The sequence below is a fragment of the Pyricularia grisea genome (assembly GCF_004355905.1).
Source record: "Pyricularia grisea strain NI907 chromosome Unknown Pyricularia_grisea_NI907_Scaffold_4, whole genome shotgun sequence".
NCBI lineage: Eukaryota > Fungi > Ascomycota > Sordariomycetes > Magnaporthales > Pyriculariaceae > Pyricularia > Pyricularia grisea.
This window is the reverse complement of record NW_022156718.1, coordinates 1,091,171-1,116,730: the sequence shown is the minus strand read 5'-3', so window position 1 is coordinate 1,116,730 and position 25,560 is coordinate 1,091,171. Positions and strand designations below refer to the sequence as shown.

The following is a 25,560-nucleotide window of genomic DNA, read 5'->3' as shown; positions in this document are numbered from 1 at the left end:
GAAGAGGCGCTCTCACGGGTGTGCGTTTCCTGCCTTCCCGTCCTTCATGTCGCTTTCCCCAAAGAACCCTTACGGCGTTTTCTTGCCGATCTAATCTCGCGTTCGACTGGGTTTAGGATCCACACTCCCTAAAAATTGACCGGGGGGCTGTCTCTGACGACGAGAATGAATTGAAGGGGTAAGTAGGTAAGAAAGAAAAAAAAGAAGAAAAAAAAAAAAAAAGAGAATAAAATGACTGCCATCCCGCTTTTCAGTGTGCACCATGGCGGCAGCAAATTTTTGTTGGATGGCAACTCGTGGTCAGTCACTCGTTCCTGACCCTAGTACACCACCAACTCGACGACCATCATCATGGTTGTTTGGTCGCCTCTTCTGTCCCTCGTGAGCCTGACGCTCTCGGTGGTCCTGAGTACTGCTGCTGCCCAGGACCCGACCAAGGGTGCGACCGTGCCTGCTTCGACTCCTCTTGTCGAGGATATACCCAATGCCTACATTGTGGAGTTCGCAGACGGCTACAACATCGACTCCCTCCTCGCCGATCTTAAGGGTAACGCAATCGACACGGTGAAACGCAAGGATCTCAAGTACAAACTTTTTAATGGTGCTTCGTTCGACATCAAAGGCAACTCCAAAGAAGAGGTCGAGAGGGCTGTCGAGAGGATTTCCGGTCATTCCAAGGTCAAGAAGATTTGGCCTGTCCGCAAGGTCACGCTTCCAGATGACAAGTTCACTTCGATAGGCTTCGGGTCCAAAGGCTCTTTCGATGTGCTCCAAGATGGAGCTGTCCTGAAGCGTCAGTCCAAGGCCAACAATACTTACAACCTGCACATGCAGACCCAGGTCGACAGGCTGCATGCTGAGGGCTTCACCGGCAAGGGTATCAAGATCGCCCTGATCGACAGCGGCGTCGACTACAAGCATCCGCTCCTAGGTGGCTGCTTTGGTAAAGGATGCAAGGTCTCTTTCGGTTACGACATCATTGGCGATGACATGAGCCAGCCCGGCAAATTTCCCGACGACGACCCTATGGACTGCGCAGGCCATGGCACCCACGTGGCTGGCATCGTGGGCGCGAACCCTAGCGAGCTTGGCTTTGTCGGTGTAGCTCCCGACGCCGAACTGGGCGCCTATAAAGCGCTCAACTGCATCGGCTACAGCACCAACGAGATGCTCATCTCGGCTTTCAACATGGCTTACGAGGCTGGGGCCGACATTATCAGCTCGTCCACCGGTATCGAGGGAGGCTGGGCTGACGATGCCTGGTCTTCGGCCGTTTCTCGCATTGTAGATGCCGGAGTACCTGTTGTCATTGCCGCCGGAAACTCGGGAGAGCAAGGACTCTGGCGTCCCAGCAGCCCATCGGCCGGTCGTGGTGTTACTTCTGTTGCCTCGACCGACAACACTGAATTTACTTTCCTGTTCCTGGCCGGCACGTACAAGCTCGACGATGGAGACCCGGCCAAGTTCCCGTGGATCGCTGGTGAGCCAGCACTCGGCAACATCAGCCTTCCTCTTCGCCTCCTCACGAACACGTCGGGGGCTGCAGTGGATGCATGTCAGCCTCTTGCCGAAGGTGTTACGCTGTCTGCCAATACTGTTTATCTCGTTGCTGAGACTGGTGCCTGCAGACACCAATCCCAGATCGATAACATGGCTGACAAGGGTGCAAAGAATGTTATTATTTACGCGCGCACCGATCGGTAAGTGCATCAAGAGCCTCTTTGCTTTTTTTTCCCTTTTTCCGGAAGTACTGCAGCTGACATTATAAAACAAACATAGGCCTGTCAAGCAATCATACCTGTCAGGTCCCAAAGCCAACTTCGGTGTAACGACCCAGACTCAGGGGAAAGCTTGGGTCAACGCACTGCAGTCCGGATCAAACATAACCGTTACCACCTTGGAGCCGGTCCACTCTCCCGGCCTGGCAGAGCATACTCCTAACACAGCCACAGGAGGCTATACCTCTTATTGGAGCTCTTGGGGCCCGGACTGGGAGCTATTCGTTACACCCAACGTGGCTGCTCCAGGCGGCGAGATCGTGTCTACCTATCCTCTTTCCCTCGGGAGCTACGCAGTCGCATCGGGAACTTCAATGGCGTGCCCGTTTGCTGCCGGAGCTCTCGCTCTCATCGCGCAAAAGAGGAAGGTCAAGGATTCAGGGGCGCTCCGGTCGTTACTTGCTAGTACCTCGAAGCAACTCGTGCACCACGACGGCCAGAAAGCAGACCCGCAGAACCGTCTTCACTCGGTCCTCCAGGGCGGCGCCGGTCTGCTCCAAGTGTTTGATGCGTCGGAGGCAAAAGGTCTTCTCAGCACCGCCTTCATCTCCTTCAATGACACGGAACACTATAAGGATGTCACCTTCTCACTCAAAAACACGGGCAAGAGAGAAGCGACGTATGAGCTTGGCCACCGCCCTGCCGCGACCGTCTACGCTCTCGACAATCATGACCCTGGTTACCCACAGGCCTTCCCCGTCGAACTTGCCCCCGCCGCCGCCGTAGCTGAGCTCTCCTTTTCCAAAAAAGTTGTCAGAGTCCCCGCCGGCCGTTCAGTCTCCATTACTGTCAAGGCCACGCCTCCGACAGCAAACATCGACCTATCCCGTCAGCCCTTCTATAGCGGTTTCATCACCCTTAACGGCACCAACGGTGACGCCCTTGTTCTGCAGTACCAGGGCCTGGCAGGAGCCGCGCTGCGCAAGGCCCCAATCATCGCTGAGGGATTAAACGACCTGAACATTCCCAGATCGTACATCGCCACCACTACCAACCGCTTCCCGTATCCGATCAACAACGACACCGTCTTCCGCATTCCGCGGCCTGCCATCCCCCCTGTAGCAAACGACAGCATCGGGTTCCCACAGGCCCGCGTTTCCCATGGACTGGGCACCAGGAGAATGGAGTTCCGCGTCGTGCCGCTTGAGCATGGCGGCGCCATTCAGACTGAGGATTGGCACGGCCTCAAAACCCTTCCAACGGAGATTTACGGCGCCCCCTACGAGCTTATCCCGCGCGGCTCGACGTGGCGGACGTTTGAAGGCCTTATGGCGGACGGCGCCACGGCGCCCGAGGGCAAGTACAAGATCGCCGTGGCTGCCTTGCGGCTGTTTGGTGACTGGAATAAGGAAGAGGATTGGCATGTCATGGAGCTCGAGCCCAGCTTCACGATCCGGTATACTTGATCTGTGGCAGCTAACCTGGCTAATTGCTAATGCAAAGAATTTTTTTGGGTATAACCTGCAACCGACCTAACTCATCATGCCCCTTAGATGCGGCGATACAGACGCTGCAATTTCTCTCGGTTCTGCCCTTCCCGTCCCTGACATGTTTTCCATGTTCGATTACTGAACCAATTCCTTCCTGTGAATGAACTAGAGACAAGATATTTGCAATGAAATTAGAACGATGAAAGACAGCGTAGCCCAGCAGTCGGTGATCGCAGATCGGCGATCTGGGAAACCAAAATATCAAGCCAAGCACGCCAGATCGGAACGTAAAACCGGGTAGCCAGTTTTGTTCTCTATCTGTCGGTTCATCATCAATGAACCCCAGCGGGTATAACCCCTTTCTGGGCGAAACAGACAATCCGGCCCGCGGCTGCCATGCCACGTCCCTGCACGCGCGTGCAATGGGCTGGCTTTATTTTTTCGTGTCGGTGAAGACCGTGATTCTACGATCGTTCTGCCGCGATGTACGTCCAGATCGCGCTTTGATGCATGAATTTCGCATAAACGCCCTAATTCTTTATTTTCCCCTACCGCATCTGTTCCCGAAAATACTTTTAGCTTCGATGGGAAAAAAGAATAAGGATGAACCACCCCCCCTAGCGAACGCGACGTCCGTCATGGCGTCCGTCGTCCCCAGGTGATGTCATGGCGCCTCGCGCCGTCACAGCCTTACAGCCTTGGCAGGTGTTGTGTCTTTTCTGTTTTCTCTTTGAGCTAGACGCCTTGCTAAAATAGAGGTGGGCGGTGCAAGCTTGGCAGCTAGTTTCCCCGGACTATGACTAGAGCACTAGGAGAAAATCAAAAGCGGTTGGAAAGCTCATAGCTACCTAGCTTTCGTACAGCAAATCCTCGCGATGTTGGGCCAGGCTTGGCAGCTGCAAGCTACAAATAATACCCTCCCATGGGGTGATTATCCTATAGACAGTCAGGCACACGAAAAGAAAACACGTTTAAACTCAGCAACCCACCCCTATTTACAGAAATGGTACAACGTGGGGTGGGATCGGACCGTTGCTTGTCCCAAAGACGGGGTGATATGCTCGGCAATAACCGAATGGAATCTAAAACCATCAAAGTTTACACGCATGGTTGAAGGGGGGGGGATATTGGCAGGATAGAAAAAAAGGTGTACCAAGAAGTCTTACTACGGATGAGGCACAGTTTGACCCTAGCTGCAGGCTATTGAAATCAAGCTGGCATGGTCGTTCACAAATTACCTCAAGCCTCAAAAGCCTCCTGATGCAAAAACAAAAAAAAAAAAAAAACTTCAACTTGGCAAAAAACTCGGCAACCAAACAGCCTATAAAGTAGTCGAATCCGGCATGCCAGTAAAGAGCATATGAGCAATTTCCCCGTGTTATCTTCTAAATCATGGTATCCATTTTGTTCTATCTGGTTCTAGACTCTACCACGACTATCAGATGCAGCAAGGTCGTCTCACCAACAATTAAAAAAAACAGTGGGCTCTCTTCCAAGTTGAAGGGATTTTAAAACAAAACAGAAGCGGTGTGTTTGCAGAATACGATCGAGAGAAGACAAAAAGGCATTTAATCCGATCTAATTGAATGGGAATACCGGTAGTCTCGGTGTATCGGCCCAAACAAATCCTGATCAATCAATAGGTAGGAGGGGGGAGGGCTTTGTTGAGTTGCCCCGTAGAGTGGGCGGGCTTTTGTGTCTCTTCTGGCTGAAAACAGAGATAAATGCGAGAGGGGGAGGAGTAAAAAGACCCTTTGAGAGAGAAAAAAAAAGGAGGCGAACGCTTTCACAAGGGGCCCAGCAAAATATAAATCTGCAAATCGAAGATTCATAAGGGGATCGAAAGGCTTACCGTGCGCTAGCGGCCCCAGTTTCAGTGAGATCTTTTGACAGCTCAGCTCAGTTGGGGGGCACAGGGCATTAATCCGCCCGGGGGTTGGTGGTCTTTTGAAACCAGCGCTACAGTGTTTTGGTGAGTAGTACGCATAGCGTTATGTGGTTGGGTGGAAAATGAGATGGCCCTTTGTGCTGTGTGGAAATTCAGAAGCAAGGGTGAAGAGAGGAGAGGGGGAAATAATAGGCAACATCAGATGGCATGCATGCATGTGGTTCTATTTTTTTCTGCTGCTTCGAACCAGGTTTTTTTTTTGTTCTCATGTGGACTAGACCTAACAAGCTAGAAACTAGAACTAGTTCAGGTAGAATCGCGATGATGGCTCATCTTTCTGCCGCCATTGGAGAGAGTCAAGTCTAGGAAAAAGAAACCGCTGCAAACGGGGACAAAAAAAGGAAACGAACTTACAGTAGGTTGTAAATTGAAACGGCCATGTCCGACTGGGGAATCTGTTTCCCTTGAGGCTCCTCTTTTTGTTAGTGAGATCGAGATCGGTTTTTATAAAAAGAACGCGTTCATTCGCTTGCATGTTCTTATACACACACTATTTCCGACCGGTGGCGAGAGACGCACTGCCACGGGTGCCTGACGGGGAATTAGGTACGGGTAGACTTGCAAACGAAAAAGACACCCCGGAGCTTGTGGCCGTGTGGAGGATCCCCAATTGAAATATCAAAGGGGGCGAGGAAAGCCTCATGGGGGAAAAAAAAAAAGAAATAAACTAAAGGAGACGTGCCGACAATCTGCCGGGTATGATTTGCGATCGTTTTTGAGTTCCGATGAAGAGAGATCTGCAATACCGCGCGTTCGGTTGCATTCACTTGTCACTCAATTGCCATGTTCGGTTGAGGAAATTATTTATTCCTCGGGTCAGTCATCTTTTCTGCTTATTAACTATGGCAATGAACCAAACTCCGAGCACAATACATTAGAGGGGCGACAAGGCGAATAATATATTTCAATACTCACCTATCAACTGCCTGAGAACGACAAGGTAGTATTCCTCTGACATTTTGACTTGCCATATCTTGGGGTGTGTCTAGAAGCGGGGGTCGCATCTAGATTCCATCGAGTCCGCCGGGATGTTTTGGTTTCGTTAAGATGACAACCTGAATAAACTGAGGTACATTGTCTGTTGTCTGTTGTCTGTACCTTATTCCTTATTGCTGAGTCCGTCCTCATCCGACATCAAGCATGATAAGGATACGCGCCCATTTCAAAAGTAGCTACAGTATCTCCCCTAAATGATGAAGCTAAGTACAGTAGACTTGGAGAAGCACTGCCTCTTTCTTTCCCTTAACCCATTTTATGTGATCGATCGTCGATCTGAGTATCCCGCCGTACTGGGACCGAAAATTATGCGCCGTCAAAACGTGGTCATGCATTCGTTTCGCGCCCATCAGCGCTGTTTCTCATGCGGTCTGGTTTCACTGGGGGGGGGGGGGGGGGGGGGGGGGGGGGGGGGGGGGTTGAAACTTGCGGTTGGAAGTCTCTAGGTAGTTTTGCGTTTTGCTTGGCTGTACAGTTTTCTTTGGTGTTCTTTTCCTTTGTCTCCCCTTTTTCTTGCAAAATTACGTCTGTTTAGAGATGCGCCCGGCAGGGAGGGGGGTTATGACGAAATGTTTAATTTATGTTATTTGCGGATAGGGCAGGGTATGGTGTTTTGTGAAATTTCTCATCCTTACACCATAGTTGACAACATGGGATTATAGGGATTGTCCGACCCCGCCTTTCACTGTGCCGTGCATCTATCAGCATGCATGCCTTTGCCCTGGATCCCTAGGGTGGGTAGCCCGTCTTCTTGGGCCTTCTTGGTCTGGTTTCCATTGGACGGACCCCGTAGTAAGAAAAGTAATGCTGTAGTAATCAGAATCCATCCTCGCCTCCCTTGATCGATCGTGATTGCGATTGTAGCGTTGAGCCGTCGAGCCGTTACTAGATGTTTTTTTTTTTTTTCTTTCTTTCCTTCTCAACGAATTCTTTCCTTTCTCCAGAAATGGCACCTAAAATAATAGTGGCTCCCTCCCCCACGGTATGACGTTGTAGGGAAGCCGGGAGCGAATCCCAGCGCACGGCCTTGTGGCTGGTGACCTCAGCCAGTGAGTGCTTTGATGATTGGCTGTCAAGATGACAGGCTTGCCTGTCAAGCCTGCTTGGCAATTCGGGATGCGGCTGGGTGGGACTTTACTGGAGTGCAACTCAACCTTTGGCATCGCGATTTTCAATTGATCTGCCAAGCAGAAAAGCTCTTGCCGGAAAGTTTGCTCCGGATAGTACTGAGCTTCTGGCCTGTGAAATGCGGACCTTGTCTGGTTGCCAAGTGCACCCCCATATCACCGTTTGAGCAGTCACAGATAGTCAACACATCTACTGTAAAAGTGCGGGACTTGATAAAATTTTACCACGAGGTAATTGTGGCGTCGTAGCAACTGTGATGCCATTGTGACGTTTGATGTGCCGCAAGCCTGCCCCAGATCGCATTGTTTACCCGACTGGGGCTCCATTAAGGGTGATCGTTTGAGAAGTGCTTTTTGCAGTCATTCACCAGCCGACCTTGAAGTTTGCTGCGCCCAGCTGAGTGTTTGGATAGGTTACACCTAATACCACCTACATATGTAGAGTACTATACGCATACGGCAAGCGATGCCCACAATTTTTTTTCAATTCACACAAAGGGCTGAACCAAAGACCAAGGCAAAACCTGCCCGACGACTGACCTGCATTTGGTTGAAAGAAATGCCTCTCTGTACCATGTTGTCCAAGCAATACAACAATTTTCTCTATCCATAACGCTCCCATTTGTGGCTTGTCGATGCCCACGAGACCAGTTGCTGTGGGTGCACAGCCTAGGTATGCAGCTTGTCAGCCTGTACCAAGCATGGAGTACATGGGGAAAAAGAAAAGAAAAATGGTAGCAAGGCAGGTGGGCTCCGCGGTGAAGCTAATGCAACCGCTGATTGGAGATGCCCCTCAATTCAAGCCACACCGGTAAACGGGAAACCCATCACAACATACGCGGGCAGGCAACCTGTTCGGATCCGATTTGCTTTCCACACCGGATGGCACCGAACTAGCCAAGGAAGAAAGCCAGTCTAGACCTGGCCGGGAGACTTGCTTGTGGGTGCTAAGAGCGAAGTTATCCCGCCGAAGCGAAGTTTCCATATGCCGCACACCTCGTCTTGTCCACAAACTTTTTGCCGTAGTAGGCATACAGCATCCCTAGGTACCTAACTTATCCAGAGAATTTAACTCAATAGGGATAAAAATTGTCTCGCAGCCCAACTTTGTTGACATTGGAATGAATTTTAGACCCTTCACTTACCGATGTAACGCCGGGCTTTACAGCCACAGGCTGACTCGAATTGATTGTTTGTTTGCACGGGTAACTGCCTAACTACGAAACCTACTACCAGTATCTACTTTATGGAGTAACTACTTATTATTACCTACTTAGTAGAATCAGAGTATCGTGAGACTATGTTAGTCAGCCAATTAGGCTTTTTCTGCACTCAGGGGGAAAAAAAGGATAACTATCGCTCGACCCCAAAAACGGTGGAGGGGATTGTTTGCTTGGTGCAAACCCAAAGTGAAGCAAAACTCACCCCACGCGAAGAAGATTGGACCATGAAAAAGCATCTAATGCGAGAGTCGGCTGTTTAAGCAAGGGCCGTAGGCTCCAGACCAACCAGCCCTCGACCAGTCTACGATTATTCTTTTCTTTCCCCTCCTTTTTGACCAACATGCACCCGATAAAAAAACAAACTCAGACAGCATGAAAATAAGGGGGCCATGTTAAAGAGCCGGTCTGTACAAAGAATCAAGACTTGATTTGAACCGGTGGCTTAATAGTGTGTCTTACGGGCCTGAAATGGTGAAGCATTTGCCAGGATGAACATGGAACTTCAAGAATTCCCCCAAGGCTTGCGTAATTACGATCGATACGATACGATACGATGAACAACACCGGCTCCGTGCCATTTTCTGGAGGTTTTGTCAAAGCGTCGTCAACGTGAGATCACCTAGGAGTAAATCATTTTTCTTAGCAAGTGGCAGATAGCACAAACCGTTCCCCTTGGCTCTGGCAGGTCAAAAGTGGGTCCAGCCGCATGTGAGAGAAGTTGAGCCTTATTCCCGCTGCTCCTTTGTACTCCACTTAACAAATACCTATTAACAGTAAGGTACGTACTGCTAGAACCTACCGCGCTAAAAGAAAAGAAAAAGAAAAAAGGTGAGGGTAGAGTTCCGAACAAGGAATGAGCCCCGCAGACGCGCCAGGCACAACCATAGAGGGGAAAGCTCCTAGCTTACAGTCCGAACCAGACAGGGATGTAGGTACATTGACCAGCACTTCCGTCATAACAGCTAACAGCTTGATCGAGATCGATCGGCGACACACACGCCACGGGGGGTTTACCTTTTGATTCCACACACTTTTGCGGAAGCATTCCTCTTGACTTTTTTTTTTTCCCTACCTACCTACTGACCGTAGCCATTTTATTTCTCCATGCACATGTGCTTTTATTTTATTTTTGCCTTAGAAGGACCCGCCAAATGAACTCATTAGCTGCCTTGTTCTAATTAATAATCTTTTTGTACTCATTTACTTTGGCTTGTCAAGCTTGGCAACAAGTTCTGGGAGAAGTCCTTCGGCCTTCTTTGATCATCCCGTGTTCCGCCCCGGGGGGTGGACCAATCGGGCACCAAGAGCCAACACACACCTCTCTGTAACTTGACTGCCTGCACCTGCCCTTTGCTACCGAAGCCCGGGCACTTTGCTCCTAAAAGGACAAGGGTCTGCCGAGCCATCCCAACTTGTTTATAATGATCCCCTTCCCCATCCCTTCACCATGTTTGCTTTGTGCTTGGGTCAGTACTTGACATGACCTTTTCGTCATAATCAACAACCCTTACTGTTTCAAATCAAGATAATTATCACACCTGGATCACTCGAATATCAACCCTCGTTGTATCCCGTCCAGTGGTAGCTGTGTACCTGAGCTTTGGTCAACTACCACTTAAGCTTTGAGCATTATCGACGCCATATCCCCGACAGCTTATCCCACCGAACGGCTCTTGTATTTACGGTTGAGACTTGCCGCGTACTACCAAAGTTACTCCTGGCCCTTTTCCTCGTTGGGACGCCACCCAGTCACCCATCTAAACAACTGCCTGGAAAGGGGAGGGTTACTAAAAGACCTGGATACCTACCTTTGTTCCTAGCACAATAGCCAGCTACTTTTTAGGACGCGTTACCACTTTGTTCAGCTTCTTACGCCGTTTCTTCCAAGCTTTCGTTGACCAGTCTGTATTCGCTGTTTGCACATTCGTCACAACCAAACAACACGGCTGTGGCCGCAGCCTCAGAATATTGCTTTTGCAGACACTCCTCTGACGTTTGAACGCAAGAGAAGCTGGGAACCGAATACCCGGTTTTCAACTGACGATCTTTGATCAACCTACTGGATCCAAATCATTTGTTACATATTGCTTTCGCACATTCAATATGCCTCGCAGATACCCCGAGACTTCGGGCTCGAAGAAGCCCATGAAGGCAAGTTTGCACTCCCTTAAACCAAATCCATGATCATTGATCAAGCTCTTCTTTGCAACTAGCTTTGTATTAGGGGGCTTGCATTCTTCAAATTACAGTCAATTAACAACCACTTTTAGACCGAGCGATCCCATGAAGAGAACCAAGAGCGGGCGTATATCGCCGCCTCCAGACGATCAGACCGAAGCCTCGAAGCTCGCGTTGCATCCGCACGCCTTGCTTCCGAGATACACAAGAAACGTACAGGAAAGGGATTCAAGATCACAGAGGAGATCGTCTCCAAGGAGGAGATGTACGAGGAGGAGGAGGATGATATTCCCATGAGCATCCGCGCCAGCTTGGGTTCTCTTCACACTAGCTCAGCACATTTCAATGCCCGGATGGACGCCTACGTTGCGAAGCACATGGGCATGGCACAGATGGCAAGGGAGCTCGAGATTGGCCAACAGTTTGAGCAACACTTCCCCGGCTTCAGCAGCATGAACTCTAGGGCGCGGATGATGCAGCAGCAGCAGCATATGCAACAACAAGCTCAATACCACCAAGGTGGTCAGTCTCAACAGCAGATGATGCCTCAAACTACTCGACACCTCTCTTTCGCACAGCATGATATGCCAAGCCGCGACTTCTCCCAGTCGCCCACTTCAACTTCTGATGCTCACTCCCAGTTCCAGTCACCAGTGGCACGGACCACGACTCTGAGCGAGGCTTCTTGTAGTCCACAGGCAGCTTATGTGCGCCGTCACACTGTCGCTGCTGACGGCATGGATAACTCCACGGACTTGGATAGCATGAGGATGATGGGCTGTCAGCGGCACAACTCAAACGAAACCGTTTCCACGCCCGCCTTGACGACAGCCTCGGGAGGAGAGTCGCCACAGGCCCATCTGCAAACGCCCGAAATGAACGTTGCCAACCCCTATATGACAACGGATAGCCTTCGTCCCATGGTCCCAACAGCACCTATAGTCAATGGTAACTCGGTCTTCACTTCCCAGCTTCCTGCCAATGTAGAGCAGATGCTTTCAGGTCCTTGGGTAGACTACAACATGACGTACCGTCAGTCATCAGTCGAGGCATCAAACTCGCCTTTGACAGCACACCATGGGGACCAAGACATGGACCAGCTACCGGAGTGGCTTCAGACGGGCCCGGATCAGAAGACGCACCATAGCTACTTCAACACCACGAGTGCGGAGGCTCATGGCTGTTCCGACGCTTTTGCAAGCCCGATTGGTGTGAACCACATGTTCCAAGGGGATGGAACCTTTGGTGTCACCGATGGACTCGGCGAGGAAGTCAACTACAGCCTCGAAGATATGGACATGGACCAGTACTTCAACTTTGAGTCGTTCAATACGATACCGACGCAGCCTCAGTCCTGAGAGATGGACCACCGTTTGAGCAAAGCATCGGTAGTACAGTCTTTCTGACCTCTCGCTACTAATAAATTCACCCATGCTTCGGGGTCAAGTCAGCACAATGTACATCTACGACATCAAAATTCTTTTTTCTCCTGCTTTTTTTTCTGAATGCAAGGTTCAAGAAATCAGCTGTTTCACTACACTACCACTATTCCCATAAAAAGGTTTTGGGGAAATTGGTTCATCGAAGAACAACCTGAGACCACACGACACTCAATTTCCCGAGTCCGACAGTTGGGAGAGTTTGGCGGCTTAATACGCCCGATTCCGAACTGTCAAAATAAACTTGATCAAGTCGGGCGCTCTAACTTTGAGCGCGGCTGAGTGTGGTCATTGAGTTTTAGGTCACTCAATATTGACAATGGTCTCATTTCGTCACCCAGTTTAGGATTGACAATTGAGCATTCGTCCCAATTCTTTTTACATAACGGACGAAATATGGAAGGAAAATGCAAGGGATATAAGGGCATACACGGCATCGAGTATTTTGGCTCGAGATCATGAGAGTTACGCAAGGAGTTTAGGGCGCACGCATACATGAGGATTTGCATTTGAAGGGATCAGAAGAAATCTCCTTGTAGATGCACGGGAGGGACTAGTTTTCCTGATCATCCTCTTTCTTGAGTTTTTTGTTGTTTCTTAGCAGGCCACGGACCATGTTCAGTGTGCTTTTCTGCTTTTGTACTATTAAGGCCTTTGAGCCTTCAAGGGACTTAAACCAGATACCCCCCTCCATTAAGGAGAAAGAAAAGTTGACCGCCCCAAGGGTTAATAAAATCAAGGGTTAGCTTCAAATATATACAACTTCCATTTAATTTGAGAGTCGACATCTGCATAAATCTAGCCCTATGACTTGTGTTGTATCAAGTTGGTAATGTTTGTACTCATCTTAGGTATGGCACCAGTTGGATAATGAGAGTGTGTTGGATAGAGATGATGTACCAAGTACGTAATTGAAAGAGCGTGAAGTACTCTTATCATACATTCCTTATGCGTTGAAGCTGTACAAGCTAAGATAGCCATTCAGAAACTTCAGGGTCGGAGATCACCTTCTTTGTCCTTCAGGGGCTGGCTGACATCCATACCAGCATCTACCACAAAAGGTCACATAACATATAGGTGCACGCACGCAGCTAATCTGTAGGCTTGTTAAAAACGACGTGTCCCATTTTGTGAGTATTTAACACCTGGTTAGTCTGTCAGGCTATTTAAAAAGGATGACAAGGAAGGACGGCCAAGCCAACAGTCAAGTGGAAAAAAGGGCAAATACACTGATGAAACTTGGAATCCCCCAGTTTACTGTACTGCATCTTGCCCCCATGAAACCTTTCAACAAGGAATTTCGACGGCTCAAAACGAAATTGGGTACCAAAATGACGTGTGGTGGGCCGATTTGGGATTGATGTCCCTGCCTTCGGACGGGCCGGAGCCTTTGTCCAGCGAGGGGTATCTACCTCAAGCTATCGACAGAATAAAGACTATAAACACTACGTCCAAGGCCTGCATTATTTATAAACATGTCTGCTAGGTTCTAGAAACATTTGGGGGAGCAATATGTGACAGTTTGCCAATGCACACCCTAACAAAAAAAAAAAAAAAAAAAAAAAAAAAAAAAACAATCCCCTGACAAACCAAGGTTTGACCTGTCATATATAGGCCTGGCGTAACCTGACGAAAAGTCTTTTTTGTTCCCTTTTCTCGTGAAACACAAAATCATTGAGGCAAGGAGACAAGAAATAATATGAAAGGTGCTTTTTCGAGATGCGAATCTTGCACCCTATCATTCCTTTACGCACAAAGCGACATAGGCAGAACTACAATAAAAATCCATCCTGGGGAAGCCCGCCTCCGATGCATGTATACATTTTGACAAAGGGATAGCCATGAGCCCGGAGGGCCATTATCATTTTCTGATAATGATTGCCCTCCCCAAACAACACCGACAAAAAAAAAAAAAAAAAGTCGAGTTGTCACCAAATCTCATCTTGGCATAGGGCCATACTGCAAGAGAGGCGGTCCCTTTTTTGTGCCTCTTAATCACGGCGATTCCGATAATTGTTTCCCAGAACAATGACAGGCAGTAGCAGCTTGCGGGAGCTGATGATAATGCCCGTTCTTGCTGGAAAGCTCTCTTCACCCCTTCCCAGGTGGCCAGTAGCCAGGCTGTACTTTGAGATATATAAGTGTCTTCAAACTGTTCCCCAGTCTGGCTTTCTGTCTTTGGTGAATACAAATGCTCCTCCTCACATCTACCTACCTCATCATATCATCCGATAGCCTCACATCTGGTTACCTCGTCATCACCCATGACAGCCTTGTTTTTTTTTTAATACTCCCCAAACATTTGCAGCACTACCTACGCCTCTGAACACATCCCAGAGCATTTTTACCCTACCTCACATCAAACCTTCCTTTTTCGCCAAATAGTATCATACAAACCCAAAATAACAGCCATGCCTCGAAGCGGCTACGACATGGGTAAACACTCCAGCGAGAGTGGCGCACGCAGCGCCGGGACCGGGACGTCGTCCGGCTCTCAGAAGCACAAGCAGTCGAGCGGTGTGAAAAGCGGGGGGAAGAGCGAGGGTTCAAGGGGAAAGGGCCACGGTGTAAGTGTTGAGATTCCTTCATCAAACGCTAGATCCTCCTTTGCAATCAGAAAGGCAAAAAAAAAAAAAAAGGTTTGCTGACGGGAGATGTTCATCAAACAATCCAGAGCTCAGAGTCGAGACAGTCCAGCCATGGCTACTACTCATGAATAACACCCCTCATGGGGAAGCTATGCAAGAAACAGCAGTGGTACTTCTATCATCTGATGGCACCTGTTGTTAGGACTAGCATCAGGGTATGGTTTACATGACTTACCAAGCTAGCAACAGACCAAAACAGAGCGGCAGTGGGACCAATGAGGCTTTCCGCTCAAATGAACAATGTTGATTCATGGGACATAGATATATGGGTGTTTCAATGGAGATGGGGCATTTAGATCTGATCTTATAGACTGGCGTTAATGGTGTGGCGATACCCTAGAAACAAAATTTCCATCAATGTACCATCTTGACGTGACAAAATGATAAAAATAAATCAAACTCCGCAGCATCCGGATTGAGTACCTGGTTACGTTTATTTAACGACTCTGGGGTATCTACAGAAGCCAATAACCTGTTATGGCATCTAGGCTGATATTCGCTCATCCACCTCCTGCTTTTTCCTTTTCTTGTCCTTGTCCTTGCCATCTCTGTCTGTAAATTGACGACCCTTGTGACCTTTTCCCTCTTTATCCCCTTTTTGTCCCGAACGATCTTCCTTGACTCTCGGCTGCGGCGTCTTTGCCCACCTTGCCTCCTCAGGCTCGACCTCCTTAGCCCATCGTATCCACTCGGCCCGCTTACGCACCCACAGCTCGCCCTTCCACGCCGCCCATACTTTCCTGCCCTGTGGGGTGCTGCGTAGGCTCGCGTCGTCTGCGGTCAGCAGTTCGACGATGCTCTGCTTGATGAAGAAGGGAAGGGCGAATCCTTCTGCTTTGGAGGGAATCAGGGCGATGGCGTTAATCACAAAGGATCCGGTGAATGAATGTGCCAGCTCCATGGCGTGCGGCTTGAGTGCCGTTACCAGCATCTTGTGGTAGATGGGATTCGAGGACGGGGCGGATAGGGCTGCTGTCAAGAATTTGGCTGTAGCGGTTGATGATGTCGCCAGGTGCAGCAGCTTTTCTTGGTCAAGAAACATGAGGGAGCCCTGTACAGCCTGTGCCGGTTTCCCACCGACTTGTATCATGGTTGTTGCTAGTTTGGTGCCGTTGCGGATGAGATCATCCTTCTTCTTTGGTGGATCTGCAAGAGGTTCCATCTCTTGAGAAACGACCGGTTTATCCTTCCTATCCTTCTTCTCCTTTTTGTCCTTCTTGTCCTTCTTATCCTTCTTATCTTTCTTGTCGCTTTGATCTTTTTCCACCTTTTTGACCTTGTCTTTCGTTTCTTCCTTGTTGGTCTCATCATCCTCAAGATAACACAGAGTGCGGACGAGTGAGCCACCCAATGCGCTGCAAGCCTCTGTTACAGCCTTGAGCAGAGCATCTGCCGATGTAGACGCTTCACGGGCATGGCAGCGCTCAAACAACAAGGTCAAGATATTGAAGCGACCTTTGGACACTAGCATTTCCACTTTGGGTATCGTCTTTTGCACGGCGTCCGCAAGGTCCTCTCGACTGAGCCTGACCAAGGCCTTCATTGCCACATATGTCGCCGTCTCGTTGCGGAGGAGTGTCTCGAACCGAGGGCCAATAATGTGACTCCACAGGCCTTTAAATATCTTGCCTGGGCAATGGCTTACAAGCGTTTCGAGCAGGCGTGATCCTATTGAGTCGTAAATTGTGCCACTGACAAACCTGGCCGCCTCCGAGTTCTCATCGCTCAAGGTGGACGGTGCACCCGGAAGTAAGCGCTCAAGCAAGGTTTGTGGACCACCCGCATCCTCCTTGGGCTTTTCTTCAGCCGTCTCCAACTTTGCCTCCTCCGCTTCCTGAGCTTTTGACTTGCGTTTGCTGTTGGCTTTGGTGTTGAGCGCAATGTCGAGCTCGAGGAGCAGCTGCAGGATTGGGTTGCCAGTAGGGTGCTTGACCATCACGGCGAGCATGGTCGGGTCTAGTGCGACCAAGACGTCGGATATGATCTTGCGGACTGCCATATCAAAGCATGCCGGAACAGCTCTAGGTTGGTCACCAGTTTCTTCTGTTGCTGTCCAGCCGTCTGGTAAAGCAATCTGCTCCTTTCTCTTGCTCTGAAGTAGGCTTTTGGTTGCCACCTGACTTAGTGGCCTACCGGAAAGGACAGTGAGGAGCACTCGGAGGGTATGTGAGCCGAAGGTGTCAGTCATCAACACTGTCAAATGCTCTTCGAGCTCGTCCAAGACCAACAAGAACAGCTCCTCCATGGTCAACAAGGGCTGCTTCTCTGCACCATCCCCCGCGCCCTCCTCTTGTGCATCCTTGTCGTTGCCCTCGACCTCTCCAGTCAGCTCCCGAGTGATCACCGGAGCCGACTGCAAGAACAGTTGCTCACAGCAGTGACTGCCGAACCTGTGAGTGACGAGTGTCGGGAAATGGTTCGCAAAGGCATCGAACAGGCCTTTCTTCTGCCTGGTGTTTGACAGCAGGATCAGCCGCTCCATCAACCTCGAGCACGACTGGCTACAGGCGAGCTTAAGCTCTTTGCCCTTGGCTACCTCGAATATTGTGGCGAGGAGCTCGTCGCGGTCCACATTCGGATCGTCGTCCTCGAGGGCATTGTCTAGTCGCTTGAACTCTTCCTGTTCGTCTTCGGTGAGCATGCCAAAGTACTCGCGCGTCTCTGGCGGGCCTACGAAGCCGGTGTCTTCATCGAGTGGTATGAAGTCATCGTGGATAATGTTTAATTCAGCGGGTTGCTGCTCGGTGCTGTGCTTGACTTCCTCTGCGGCCTCGTTTTCGCGTTCGGCTGCCAATCTCCTCCTCTTGCGCCCATGGTGACCTCTGTGCTGTTCGCTCTTTCGTTTGCCCATTGCTTCAATCGGAATGAGCCGTGGCTCTTTTCAAGAAGCTAAGTGTATTAAAGTGTTTGTTTGGCACTGCGCGAAGCGAAGTAGGTAGGTAGGTAGGCACCTCGTTCCCGCGGTGGGCAGGACTTTCGCGGATGGAAGAGGGAGCTCGAGACTTTTCTCGGTGTTATCTTATCAGCAACTTTTTTTTCGAACTGCAGCTGCAAAAAAAAGTTGGGGTAGGAGCGGGGCATCTTGGTCGCCTTGCATCCATCATTGGATTAGTCAGCACACATATTATACCGGAAATCCACTCTCTACTAACGCAACCAACCTAATGAACAACTTCGGACCACCCAAGTATGAATCTAGCCACAGACTGTTGCAATGCTTAGATGATCATACCCTAGGTTCACTCGCCGCAAACTCCTTCCTCTTTGTTTATTTCTGTCACAATCGTTGTGAATATAAACAAACTTGACAAAAACTTACATACATGTGTTTCCCACGATTGAGGTTAACTGAAAGGAGAACACCAGGGAATGCACCATTTCTGTCTTGAGATCTAGCAGCAGTCGAGATTGTCGTTTTATTACATGAACAAACCTATCCGTCAACCAGACGAATAATCATGTCTTCATTTTCCTTTGTAAATCCCGAATAGGCCAAGAGCCCAATATAGGGCCTCACCAAGGTTGAGCCAGGTCTCTGCGATTCTCTTCAAGATATCATCCGCCGAAGTCTTATATAGCCCCCCAATAACCGATATGAATCCCAGCCGGCCTACCATTTGGGGGGGGGGAACTACGTCGATTCCGGAGTAGACGCGTTGTTGCTGGAATCAAGGTCCGGCACAACAACGAGGTCGACCCAGAGCTCCAGTGCCTCTATAACCTCTGCTGATTTGATGTCGACCATTCTGCCCTTGAGGTCGTATAGGTTGTCATCGAGCAGATCTAAAGTCGACTCATGCAACTTCTTCGCACGGCTAATGTAGTCCTCCAGTGTGTCTTTTTGCTCGACCTGATCCCGCAGCAGCTGCTCCTGCAGTGCCATCTTTGACCGACGGACGCATCTCCTCTCCGGCGTCCACTCTCCTGACGCCGCCTCTCCTTGCTCCTGCAGCCTCGCTAGGCCATCGCAGCTGGGACGCTCCACGAACTCGGCACTGGCGCGCACCCCGTATCTGATAGCGATTCCATCCGCCCTGATCCGGAGCTGCGCCTGGACCTGCTTGTCATTCACGGAAGCGCAGAGGGCCCGCTGTTCGGAAATCACCATTGCGCACGTCTTGACCGCCTGGTTCAGCATCTTGATGTACCCGGACGCATAAGTCACCGCGTCTCTGCGCCCCATACACCGCGACCTCCACAGCCCGTCCCCGATGTTTGGTGCACGCATGGCCGCCGCCTCGGCGCGCATGTCCCGGATCGCAGACGCCGTCTCCCGCGACTTCCTGTGGTCGAGGAGGCCCAGATCGCGCTCCAGAGCGATCAACTCGGCCTGCAGGGCGTCGACGGCGGCGCCGTAGCGCTCGACGTCTAGGTTGTGGTCCGTGGTGGCCGCTCGCTGGGATGCGAGGTGGGCGGCGCTCGAGCCGGGCGTGGACGCCGGAGCGAGGAACAGCGCATCGTATCGCGCGCAGATGGTCTTGAATGCTGCGTTTCTGTCGACGCAGCGGTCTTGGAATTTCTGGATCGACTCGAGGAAGCTCCGGACCTCGGCGAGGACTTGCTCGCTTGTGGCGAGGCGGCGGTTGAAGATCGCAAGCCAGGCTGTCTGCTCCATGGAGGGGAATCAGTAAGATGGGATCAGTTATTTGTTCATTAAATGCGGTTCTTGGCGTTGATCGGGATGATTTCCTTTACCTCGTCGTCTGTCATTGGGTGAGATGGTGCTTGATGATAATAATTCGGATGTGCAGGTCTGTTGTATGTTGGTTTCATAAGGTCTGGCGAAGATTCTGAAATCGATTTTGGTCATGGCTCATTTTCAAGTGAGTGAGTTCTGAGTTTGTATTTGAACACATTTGTTTGCTGCCAGGCAAGAATGCCAAACTCCAATGCTTTTCTTGCCTCGCATAGCATGATATCAAGGTACCTAACCGACCCGCACGCTGCCATTCACAACATGGACAATACTATCGAGAGTAACACCCTGCCACTGCAATGGCGGGACCAGGGAGAATAAGCTCTAGGTTAAAAGAAAAGAAACCATTATTTAATCAGAACTGCAGCTAAGTACATGAGAACAAAGTCAACCCACATCGAGCAGATGTCTAACAAAACTCCAGGACTATAAAGAATCTCATCAGAGAGACATTCAAATAAGGAAAATGCCCGCAAAAACAAACCAACACCAAAAAACGCCGCTTCCAATATGATATACCTTGCCTAGGTACCTTACCTTATCCTAAAATCCAAGCCCAGGTATAAAAAAACATAGACACGACTTTCAACACCCTCATCCCATCTTTTGGTTTCTGCATTATACCGAATCGGTGACCGGAGCCACTTCCTCTTCTTTTAGCTGCTTGGGTTCACTGACGCGGCTGGAGACCTTGCGCTTGACCCTCCTCCTGAGGGCCCACCAGTCCTGGTCGTAGGCCGGCGGCATGGCGCGCGTGCACTCGACGAGATTGTTGATATTGTAGACGCCCAGCATGCTCAGACGGACGTATTCTCTCGCGTACTCGGCGTTCCACGCCCGCTGCTCGACTCCCATGCGCGCAAAGTCCACAAACCTCGGGCCCGTCCGCGGGTCCAACGACAGGCTGACGTCGCTCTGGAACGTAAAGACGTCTGGGTCGCCGCCGGGAAACGCCAGGGTGTCGCGGTAAAACTGCGTGTCCCAGTATCCCGGCGAGCTGTCCTGTGCATCGCCCTCGCGTTCCCGGTTGACGAACCGCTGGTTACTTGTTGTGTGCGCCCCCAGAAGCGCCGCGAGCCCGTTGGGCATGATGGTCTTGTTGACAAAAAGCTCAATGTTAAATTCGGCACTAGCATCGACGGGCGGGAGAAGTCCCTCAGGGGCGGGCACGCGCGAATCGATACGGCCGACAAAGGACCGGATGCGTGGACCCTGGGGGCAGGACACAGCTGCTACGGTGGCGCCAAATTGGATCAGGTCCGCCATACCGACTCCGTATTCATTGTAATAATCGTACCACTCTTGCATTTGGTCGACAATTTCGGCCAAGCCGCGATTATCCTTCCGAGCCATCTCCTCGGGGGCCAGCACGATGGAACCGTCCGCCCCTCCAATTGGCGCCGTGCCTTTTGACCAACCGGCGGCGTCATGGAAACCTAGACGAACGGCCGCCTGGGCGGCTTTTGTACAGCTGCCATCTCTCGCCGTGAACATGTCGTACATGTCGTAGCCGACGTACCACCAGATGCAGCAGACGTCGGCCCTGCACGCAGGAGTGCCCATGTCTGGGACCGAGTCGATGGAAGGATAGATGTCGGTGCCTTCGGCGGGCTCGTTTGGCGCACGGATTAAGATATTGCGAACGGACCTGCCCACAACTGTAAGTCCAGCATCGGGGATGTCGACAAGGTCGCCGATGACCTCGGTTGAGTCAAGAGGTGAAGGTGCCAGTATGGGGCCGCTGGTGATTAGATCGCGGTCGTGTCTCATCGTTGTGTTGATGGAGCCTTGGGCTTTTATTTGTGCGATCAACTCGTTCATCCGCCCCATGCCTGGGTAGGCGAGCACCAAGCTGCCGCCTGCTGAAGCGGCTACGCAAGCCTTTGTCACCAACGAGCCGCGCATTATGGTGTTGCTCTTATGGCTGCTGTTCTTTGATACTTTCTGGAGTATCGAGAGGGTATATGATAGTAAGACGAAAAAGAGGGTATACGCAGGAGGACAAAAGCATACGCAGTCAGGACTGGGAAGAAGAAAAGGAAAAAGGTTGATAGAAGATTAACAAGTAAAAGAAGAAAGAAAATAGAGTCCAGAAAGAGCTGAGAACTTTAGGCAATGACGTTTGCCAGCAAGCTTAAATCTTTTCACACTCCGGAGTGATAATGGCGACTACCCTATGGCAAATAGGACTCCGGGGGAAAGCTTGTGTAGTCCGAAAGAGCCAGAACCGTGATAAGAATCGAAGAGGAAATCCCAATCTCTTAAGGTAATGGGCCGCAGGGTCCAAGCTCAGACACTCTTGTTGTAGCTTTGAGGCGATGTTGCGAGGCTGGAGAGAGACTGGATACAGTTGCGAACACAGTATCCTTTGCTTGCTCGGTGTCGGGAAGACCGCATTCCTCTGGAGTTCGGGAAGGGCCCTTCCGTACAGCGGCTGACCCAACACTGGATCGAGCTGGTTCTGACATCCTTCTTGCTGTTGTGAGCCATCCTGATGGCTATCGGATGGTCGGTCAGCCAGATGGACATGTTGAATTACTTTCCAAGTAGAAGAACTACATCAATCTATGCTTGCCTGTCAGTTGCTTACGAGATTGATGGTTGAGAATATGCTTAAGACTCTGTGTAGCGTGGTAAGTGATGTGATAATCACCACCCACGTCAGCGATAATGGGTTGGCAGCTGAAAAAAGGTCTTCTTTGCTTTGTAAGAGCCCATTTCCCCTGACGTCGTTCAACAATTGCAAGAGGCAACAGTCGAATATGCACTCCTTGCACACTTGATCACATCAAAACTTGGACATGGCCTGTTCGTCTCGTCCGATCGCGACCAACTGCCGTTCCTGAGCTTCGGGCCGGCATCTATGCAAAAATCAGCAATTTTGTGCCTGGTCCACGGACGAGTCTGATGCATGATGCAAGGAACAGGACGAATTTTGAAGTATAGTTGGGTAGTGGAAAGGCCTAGGTCTTGTTCCTGTGCAACGGTCGTCCGATGTAACCTTTGAACTGTGTCGGCCTGCGCTCAGTAATCACCGGAGTTTATCATGGACTTGAATGTATGATGATAGCCTGTTTGACTGTTTTATTCTTGCAATTGCTGATTGTAATTTAGGTGAGCCTGGTCTAATATCCTTGTTGGGTGCCTTGAAAGTCTAATCTAAGGGAAATAATCTTGGGCAAAATCACAGGAACGAGAAAGATTCCTGTCGTCTGTTGATTTGGAAAAGTCATAAATAGCACGCAAAGGACGGAGTCCCATGAATCAGAATAGAAACATGAGTACCCCGAAGCCTCGCATACCAGTTCAATTCATCACAACGACTTCTGGATGCGATTCAGGGAAAATTTGACATACTTCTTGGGATGACAGAAACTGGTGAAATTATTGCCACGTTGGCCCTTATCGATGGTACAAAATTGTGGCCTAGAAATTAGAGAACATTCTCTTTCTTTATCTGAAGGCTTTGGCGCTGACAGGAGGCAAAACCGTATCAATAAGGGGTAAGGCAGCTGCCATGCATCGTTGCTGATGTCTCTCGATTTCCTTGGGCTAGGAATACGTGGCGCCAGCATGATGTTTGACATTGATTAGCTCATACCCATTGATCAGTTTGGAGATTGATAAGAGAGCTGGCCAGGGATAGCGTCAAGTGCAGTACTTTGGCAATCTTGGAGGATAGAGTAAGTTTATTGCAATGTAGTTAGGTCATCGACCAAAGTGTGATTGGATCCCCAAACGGGGCCGCTTGGAGATCTCGCCGAGGTAGGTCGCTAGGTGAAGAAGAACGCTTCATTTTTTGAAGAAAGCCTATGCATCTGGTAAAGTAATACATGCTCCGTGGCTAATTGTAGTTCTCGCATCGGGTGAGCGGTTCTAGATTGCATCTTGTCCGAGAGTAAATCAATTTTAACGAATGCCAAAAGCTCGCCGTTGGTGAAATGCAGCAAAGAAGCAGGGAAAACGGAGTTTAAACCTGGACAAGCTGCAAAAGAAGAGAGAAAATTGAGCCCATGGGATCCGTTGAGCGAAAGAGGCAGTTTCGTACCTAGGCAGAGTGAAGAGAGCAGGAGCAAGACAGGGTGTGGAAAGCGAGATGGGCGGCAGTGGAGCCGGTGATGGAGAGTTGAGGAAGCCGCAAGCGAAGTAAGTTCTCAACTCCTCAACTTGATTTTCAAGAGTTCTTTTTTTGGTTATGCCGAACTTTTGTCGATCTGTTCCACTCGCAAGAAATGTCACCTCCTCTCCTTCCAGGTGCCATGGAAGTAACGGACGTCGGTGACGTAGCCGCGCCGATCAGGAATAATCCGGTCTACCATGGCACTTATCATTCCCTGAACAAGGCTGAAACTTAGGTATCCAAGAAGGCTCCTTTGACCGCAAACGTCTCTAAGTTCAAGATCGGCTTTTTTGTCCCATTCCTTCCTCGTGTACTGAATCATCGTCTTCTCTACAACAAGCTCTTGTTGACTAAGGTACCTAGCTCTGGCTACTCTTGCTGAGGATTGCCTCATATTTGTTGCAATTCCTCTCATCAATGGAAATAATTTTTGGCATCAGCTATAAAGCAGACAGGCTCGTTTCTCTTAATTAACGCGAAAGAAACCCGATGCAGTGGCTGAAGAGAAGGCCGGTGGACGTAGATGTCAACCTGACCGGCAAATCTTAAGAAACAATGGATAAGGGGAAAAGAAGTAAGGTAGTCATATGGAGCATAAGAGCACCTTCAATGGCTTTCAAATACCACCGAATAAGCTTTGTGTTTTGGTTAGCCATGGTATAGCTGCACTCTTGCCAACACCAGTGGCGATGGCCTCAGTTTCCCCCCTCTTCCAGATACACAAGCATGGTGTATGACGCATGACGCACCCTTTACAAATTTCTGAGTTCCCCTGATTCCTTCTGGACACCCCTATTCTGGGCGGCGATATCTCATCCGACCATCTCGATGGTGTCGACATCATCAAAACTTGTTCAGGACATGGCACCCGTTGTAATACAAAGCATGTAGACGGGATTTTCTCCGCACAACCCTTGTTGGTAACCGGCAATACGGTTATGCTGCAAGGCCGGCATTAAAGCTGAGTTTAAATAAGCCCTGGATAGCACTCCGTAGATAAGCCCGGACACATGTGATGAACGTTTACCCAGTGTTATCAAGGGGTAGTGTTTACTACCGGATAATGCACCGGGGCCCAAAAACGGAGCAGACCCATCTACTACATAGTACATACTGCGTAACTCCGCCACGGATTTACTAGTCAGTTTGGCGCTTGTCAAAATCTTACTTCAGCCTTTTTGAGAAGGCCATTTGGGGACTGGAATGCCATGACTGCCAAATCGAGAAAGTTTAAAGACGCAAAGAGCTGGGGGTACGCAGTTGATACCACGAAATTTGGTGCGATGTGTACCTTGACTACCTGAACCCAGCATTAATGGTGGGCAATATTTTCAAAACTTCCCGCGCGATTAAGTTTATTCTCATCCTTACATGCTCCATAGTAAGTTTCCGGTCTCCCTCATTGTTCAGACGATATTTGTGCTTCGTGGTATGCTTTTTTAACTGAGGCCGAGCATGGGAATTTGAATAAAAGGCAGACCAAGATGAAGAAACCAAGTACATTTCATTGTGTTTTCCGATGTAGCAAAATGGGCATCGATGTAAAAGCCCATAGGATTAATGGGAGGCGGTCGAGTTATGTAGGGGACTTTTTGCATCCTATGTTTCTTTTGATAGGTACCTAAACCTAGATACCTCCTTACCTTACTCAATGCTGCTACAAGGGGTACGTACCTAGGTACATACTATGTACATAAGCCTATGCGCATTCACCTAGGTGAGTACATAGATACCTCTGTTCAACTGAGCTAAGAAACGCTGTTTGAACAAAAGTCTTTTGCCTCCCACTTCACCTAGTAATGATATACCCTCTGTCAGAAATCATGGTGGACCCCCCTCATAAGTCAAACAATGCACCGTATTGACATTCATGTACTTGCTTACGATCTCCGATTTCTCAGTAATACTATGGGCAACCACAACCCAATACTGAGTCATTTGTAATTGATTGGGATGATATCACAGCAAAACCTTAAT

The 25,560-nt window shown here is 49.8% G+C and overlaps 7 protein-coding genes across 7 annotated transcripts; 4 read left to right on the top strand and 3 right to left on the bottom strand.

Annotated features, from left to right (window-relative positions):
* Nucleotides 1–351: 351 nt before the first annotated feature.
* On the top strand, nucleotides 352–3,184 carry PgNI_07074 (uncharacterized protein; the record flags this gene model as incomplete). Its single annotated transcript, XM_031127091.1, has 2 exons — nucleotides 352–1,700; nucleotides 1,780–3,184. The coding sequence occupies 2 exons, from the start codon at nucleotides 352–354 to the stop codon at nucleotides 3,182–3,184; spliced, it is 2,754 nt and encodes a 917-aa protein (XP_030981077.1).
* Nucleotides 3,185–4,354: 1,170 nt separating this feature from the next.
* PgNI_07073 (uncharacterized protein) lies at nucleotides 4,355–4,680 on the top strand (the record flags this gene model as incomplete). The annotated part of the gene is made up of 2 exons (XM_031127090.1): nucleotides 4,355–4,536; nucleotides 4,632–4,680. Coding segments are annotated over 2 exons (231 nt in total), but the record flags the coding sequence as incomplete, so codon positions are not given.
* Nucleotides 4,681–7,105: 2,425 nt separating this feature from the next.
* On the bottom strand, nucleotides 7,106–7,543 carry PgNI_07072 (uncharacterized protein; the record flags this gene model as incomplete). Its single annotated transcript, XM_031127089.1, has 2 exons — nucleotides 7,106–7,411; nucleotides 7,505–7,543. 2 exons carry the CDS (start codon nucleotides 7,541–7,543, stop codon nucleotides 7,106–7,108), a joined length of 345 nt encoding a protein of 114 aa, XP_030981079.1.
* Nucleotides 7,544–10,605: 3,062 nt separating this feature from the next.
* PgNI_07071 (uncharacterized protein) lies at nucleotides 10,606–12,038 on the top strand (the record flags this gene model as incomplete). The annotated part of the gene is made up of 2 exons (XM_031127088.1): nucleotides 10,606–10,657; nucleotides 10,792–12,038. 2 exons carry the CDS (start codon nucleotides 10,606–10,608, stop codon nucleotides 12,036–12,038), a joined length of 1,299 nt encoding a protein of 432 aa, XP_030980582.1.
* Nucleotides 12,039–14,530: 2,492 nt separating this feature from the next.
* On the top strand, nucleotides 14,531–14,835 carry PgNI_07070 (uncharacterized protein; the record flags this gene model as incomplete). The annotated part of the gene is made up of 2 exons (XM_031127087.1): nucleotides 14,531–14,686; nucleotides 14,794–14,835. The coding sequence occupies 2 exons, from the start codon at nucleotides 14,531–14,533 to the stop codon at nucleotides 14,833–14,835; spliced, it is 198 nt and encodes a 65-aa protein (XP_030980583.1).
* A 416-nt stretch (nucleotides 14,836–15,251) lies between these two features.
* PgNI_07069 (uncharacterized protein) lies at nucleotides 15,252–17,618 on the bottom strand (the record flags this gene model as incomplete). The annotated part of the gene is made up of 1 exon (XM_031127086.1): nucleotides 15,252–17,618. One exon carries the CDS (start codon nucleotides 17,616–17,618, stop codon nucleotides 15,252–15,254), a length of 2,367 nt encoding a protein of 788 aa, XP_030980947.1.
* A 780-nt stretch (nucleotides 17,619–18,398) lies between these two features.
* Nucleotides 18,399–21,992, bottom strand: PgNI_07068 (uncharacterized protein; the record flags this gene model as incomplete). The annotated part of the gene is made up of 4 exons (XM_031127085.1): nucleotides 18,399–19,373; nucleotides 19,710–19,757; nucleotides 20,088–21,407; nucleotides 21,759–21,992. The coding sequence occupies 4 exons, from the start codon at nucleotides 21,990–21,992 to the stop codon at nucleotides 18,399–18,401; spliced, it is 2,577 nt and encodes an 858-aa protein (XP_030980946.1).
* Nucleotides 21,993–25,560: the final 3,568 nt, after the last annotated feature.